The sequence below is a fragment of the Pseudopodoces humilis genome, chromosome 15 (assembly GCF_049639895.1).
Source record: "Pseudopodoces humilis isolate 2021_Gansu_Grassland_sample_001 chromosome 15, ASM4963989v1, whole genome shotgun sequence".
Classification (NCBI taxonomy): Eukaryota; Metazoa; Chordata; class Aves; order Passeriformes; family Paridae; genus Pseudopodoces; species Pseudopodoces humilis.
The window spans coordinates 20,425,030-20,430,091 of NC_142214.1; the positions used below are offsets into that span (position 1 = coordinate 20,425,030).

Genomic DNA, 5,062 nt, shown 5'->3' on the forward strand with positions numbered 1-5,062 from the left:
GTCCTCAGTATGGAAAGTGCCTCAAATGGCCCATGCCTGTGAGAGGGTGGGCATTGTGCTCACAGCCTCTTGGCTTTGAGCAGGTGCTGCCAGAAAGACCTGGAAACTAGTCAAGGTAGGCAAAGTTGTGGGCATGCTGATGGTGATGGCAGGATGATTCCTAAAGTGGGAAGTCAAAAATTCCTAAAGCCTTCTGGCTTACCCAGACATACTTAGCACTGCTGGGCTCAGGGTCACTCTGCTCAGCCATGTGCCTTAGCATCAGCTCAGTAGAGTGAGGCACTGAGCAGCCTGGCTGTGCTGCGGGGCTGTTGGGGAGCAGAACCCAGGCTCTGTGCCTGCAGGGGCGCAGACCAGCTTGCAGCAATGGGCACAAAGGTGCTGAGCCGCTGCTGGAGAGTCAGCACAGTGTGGAGGGAGCTGGAGGGACTCTGATCACATGAAAGCACCCTCTCAGGCTCTGTCTGGCCCCATTCCCCTAAGACCCAGCAAGTTCCTGCCTCTTTAAAACTTGATAGAGTCCATGGCTTTAAAATGAGCCTGGGCAGGGACCTCCTACCCTGTAGGAGGAGGCTGAGCCAGAAGCAGGTGGGCTGAGTGAGCTGGTTCTCCTACCCACTCCCCTACCCCACCACCTTTATCAACTCCCATAGCCAGGCTCTGTTGGACTAGCTTTGCTCCTGGTCTGAGTTTTAGTGTGGAACTTGTACCCCTTTTTGCATACAGCATCCCCCCCACCTTTCTGTTCCTGTGCCAAGCTGAAGCAGCTGGTGTGGTTGTCCTGTTTTGATAGGAGCTGGAAGCACCCTGGGATCCTTTTGCTGGTGCCTACTGTCAGCTCTGCCTCTCAAGCGGGGAGAAGCATGACTTCAGGTTCTCCCTAATTCTTCTGCTGGCCATCCCCACCTTCTCCCACTTATGTGCTCCCTCCCCAGACACACACTCACCTATTGTGGCTATGCCCTACCCTTTCACCAGCCTCCTCCTCCTTGTTGTGCCCCTTTCCCAGGCTGCAAACCAGTCCCCACTGCCCCTTGGCTCCCTGCCTGCTGTCCCTACCCTGCCCCTCCTGCAGGCCCTGCGAATGCGGGCTCCAGGCAGCCCAGGCTGGCAAGTGGGGCCAGCAAGTGGGCAGCCCCTGCGCTACATGCTGAATCTGTACCGGCGTGCTGCTGACCGCGAAGGCCGACCTCGCCGCAGCCGCAGCTTGGGCACCAACACCATCCGCCTGGTCCAGGCCAGTTCCCATGGGGGTCAGCCCTGGGCAGGTAAGGAACCGGTGGGCACTAAGGATGGTACGGGGGCTTAGCAGAGCTAAGGGCGGGCTTGAGCTCTGAAAGTCAGGTCTATTGCCTGCTTCCTTCAGCCTCTCTACAGTGTCCTGGCTGGGATTGCTCTTGGCCATGGGGTTCCACTTGGCAGGAGTCCAAGGCTTTGCCCCAGGGGTGAAATGGTCAAACATATCGCTGGCCCTTGTGTACTCTTCTCTTCTTCCCACCCTACCTGATGCTGTGCCAGGCTAGTGGTGTTGGTGCAGGGGATGGAAAATGTTACAGACTCTCTTTGCCCTTCACACCACCAGCAAGCCTTGGCTCATGGCTTCTGTTTGCTGCAGCTTCTGCCTTGTGCTGGGGCAGATGGCTGTCACAGGCACTGCTGTGCGGGGCTGTGGCAGCACCATGAGAGAAAAGGGTGCTGCACAGCACCTTCTGCACAGTGCTGAGAGGGTACTGGTCACTGCTTCCCTGCAGGTCGCTGGTACTTGCAGGTCCTCACCTACCATCTGGAGGGCCAGCCAGAGGCCGAGCACCTCCTCAGAGCCACTGTGGGTCTACCTGCCCAGTCTGTCACTGGCCCATGGTCATCTCCTCTGTGCTCTGGAGCTGGTGGTGGCTGGTGAGGCGCCCAGGGTGCTGCTCAGCCCTACTGCCCGTCCTCGTCATGGCTGGGCTGAAGTTGACATCACCCCTTACTTGGCGCTGGGGAACAGCAGCGTGGGGAGCCTGGCACTGCGGCATGTCTGTGTGCGTGCTGGCCGAGCAGGAGGCCATGATGCCCCAGTGGCCCCTGGCCATCCTTTCCTCCTTCTCTACCTTAACGATACCCAGGCAGGGTTGGCACCTCCGGCAGCAGAGCCCCACCGACACCAATGTGATACAGGGATGTTGGCTCATGACCTGCCCAACTACCTGCGGGAGCAGGGAGGGGAGAAGAGTGACTGTTCCCTCCACTCCTTCCCTGTCAGTTTTGCACAGCTGGGCTGGAACCCCTGGATCATTGCTCCTCACCGCTACAACCTGCGCTACTGCAAAGGCACCTGTCCCCACCTGCTTCGCTATGACTACCATGCACCCAACCATGCTGTGGTGCAGAGCTTTGTTCATCAGCTTGTGGACGCCAATGTGCCCTGGCCCTCCCGTGTGCCCTACCGCTACAGCCCCATCAGTGTCCTCATGATTGAGCGCAGTGGAGCCATACTGTACAAGGAGTACGAGAATATGATTGCGGAGTCCTGCACTTGCCGGTTATTTCCACTGCCCCAGCACAGCACCCCTGGGCTCTGCCTCTTCCTGCAGATCTGGACTTTAGGGTTTATCTTGCTCTGTCTGGGGCTCACTTGGCTCATCTCCCTTCCCCATGCAGTGCTGCTCAGTGGGGAGGTTTTACAATGACAATTTTATGTAAACTGTGGATTTTTAAAAGCAGGAACCTGTGCTGGGGTGATTGCCCCATGGCATCTGTCCTTCCTGCAGCCCCCATGGCTGCTGCCTGGTTTTGGTGGCCAGGGGGGCTCGGCCTATTGTTCTCAGGGATGAGCTGTGTCCCTAAACTGGAGTACAAAGCTCTTAGGAGGTGGCTGGGAGTCTCCTGGTGGAGCCAGGGCAGGGAGGGTAAGAAGTCCAGGTGTCTCTGTGCTTTGCATTTGACACATTGGTGGTGTCAGGATCTGATGTGACCCTGCCTGTGGGTCACAGCTATGGCATTCCTTCCCAACTCACATGCACCCCATCCCTATCTAGTCTCAGCTGCAGAGGCATCTCACCAGGCTTAGAATTTGGGCTAGAAGAAGGAAGCCTCTCTCCTCCCCTGCAGTTCTACTCTGGAAAGGCTACGAAAAACTGGAGGGACCTGAGCCGCCATCTCTGCTTCCAGTGCTAGAGGCCAAGGCAGCTGCCTGTGCTAGGCTCTGCCTGCTGTTTCCTGTGACACACTTGTTCTTCAGCTCCTTGGCTTGCCCTCTAGCAGGGCTCAGGTCTTGTTCTATCCCAGAGGTTGACTCCCATTGCAGGTGTTTCTCTACCTTCTTGCACTCTTGCTGTCACACAGGCCTTGGGCTCTGCTGGGGTCCTGGCATGTCCCTGTTCCCAGAAGGGTCAGTCCTGCTCTCAGCACCCCTGCTGCCTGACTTTTCTCTATTTATTGCTTGACTGTGAGTAAATGAATTGATTGATTTTGCGAAAGACCATCTTGGTCTGTTCTTGCATGGTCCCTGGGGTGCAGCAGGTGCCCCCTTGGATAGGCTGTCATAGTATCCCTGTGCAACTGCCCTTGTACTTTCTCTGGAGGGGGGTGGGTGTAGGGGAAAAATCCCAGCTGGTTCAAGCAGGGCCTATGAAAAGTGCCTTCCCTGGTGCCTTGACCTGCCCTGGCACAGAGGAGACCAGATGTGGCTGCAGGCAGCTGCCTCCAGGAGCTGGGAACAAGAGATGCCCCACATCCCTCTTTATGGGGCAAATCCTAGGGGACCATGGAGGGGCAATGAGCCAGGTCTCCTGGGGCTGTCTGTCACCATGGCCAAGGCATTTCTCTTCTGGGGCTACTGTGGGTAGGTGTCTGTGAGCAAACCTGCCTGTTGCTGGATATGATGCCCTTTTACAGTGCTGGAGCAAAATTTTCATTCTTTGAGCAGCAAGGTGTAGGCAGCGGTCATCATCCTTGGCACCAGAGCCTGGGGGCACTGTCACCTGGGTGCTGTTTCTCCACAGCTCATGGTTCTTGCCAGGGCCTCCTCTTGCTTGGGGTCCAATCCCATCTGTTATTGCTGGCTCAAGCTCCATGGGGATGTTCCAGCACTTTTACTTTTCCAGTGTTTGATATTGGACAGGGTACAGTCAACTCAAATCCCTCCCTTTCCTGCTGGTCTCAAAGTTTCTTTCCCATCCTGGAAGAGTGAGAAACCACAGAGCCCCAGGCTCCTCTCCTGCCCCTTGTCTCCAGTTTGCCACATCTTGGTCATGAGTGGGGAATGTCTTCTGCTTGTTTGGAAGCTCGCAGATCTGAGTCCTATCAATCATTATGCATATGGTGTTGACTCATTCAGGCAAGTGATGATAAAAGACATAGAGAGGGGCATGTTCCCAGCCCTTAACACCCCTGGATGCTAGTGCTCCCCCCACCCTAACCTACTGCCAGCACCCCTTGGACCAGCTGGGCACCTGGAGATGGGTGAGCACTGGAGTTTGTCACCCCAGCCCTGTGTCCTCATATGCACTGTGCCAAATGGGCTCTTGTGGTTTTTGGGATGGGCCCCTTCCCTGAGTACCCGTGGATGCCCAGGGGCTGCTCTAGCAGTGAGATCTCCTGTGTGCTGGTGGTGGGACAGGTGCTACCACAGAGATGGAGGAGCAGTGATTCAGGGAAAGGTTCCCTGTCCCCAGATGACCCCAGCACTGTGCCTGCATCATTGCCAGGACCGCCAGGTACAGTGACCCCAGCCTGTTGCCTGGGTGCACCTTGCAGGGAGAATCTTCCTGCAGGTCCCACAGCTATGTGAGCCCCTTGGGCACAGCTGAGCAGCAGGAGTCCTGGCTTTGGGCACACGCACCCAACCCACCCTCAGGCAGGAGTCTTGCCTGTGGAGCTGCTGCCAGCACAGGGGGCTGCATTGGCCCCTTTCTTTCCCCCAGGCCCAGCTAGTGTATCCCTCTCCCCTTCTGCTTTGTTCCCAGCTCCTTCCCCTGCCCCAAACCCCATACTGAGGCTTTGCTTCATTTCCACAGGGTGCCCATTCACTATCCCTCCTGCTGCCCCTCCTAAGTGGGCATGACCACCTCACACCTCA

At 56.9% G+C, this 5,062-nt stretch overlaps 1 protein-coding gene across 1 annotated transcript; it reads left to right on the forward strand.

Moving 5' to 3' along the window:
• The first annotated feature begins 958 nt into the window (after positions 1-958).
• Positions 959-3,461, forward strand: BMP15 (bone morphogenetic protein 15). The gene is given in 3 exon segments (XM_014256375.2): positions 959-1,268; positions 1,752-1,828; positions 1,830-3,461. Coding segments are annotated over 3 exon segments (1,230 nt in total). The 3' UTR covers positions 2,673-3,461.
• The last annotated feature ends 1,601 nt before the right edge of the window (positions 3,462-5,062 follow it).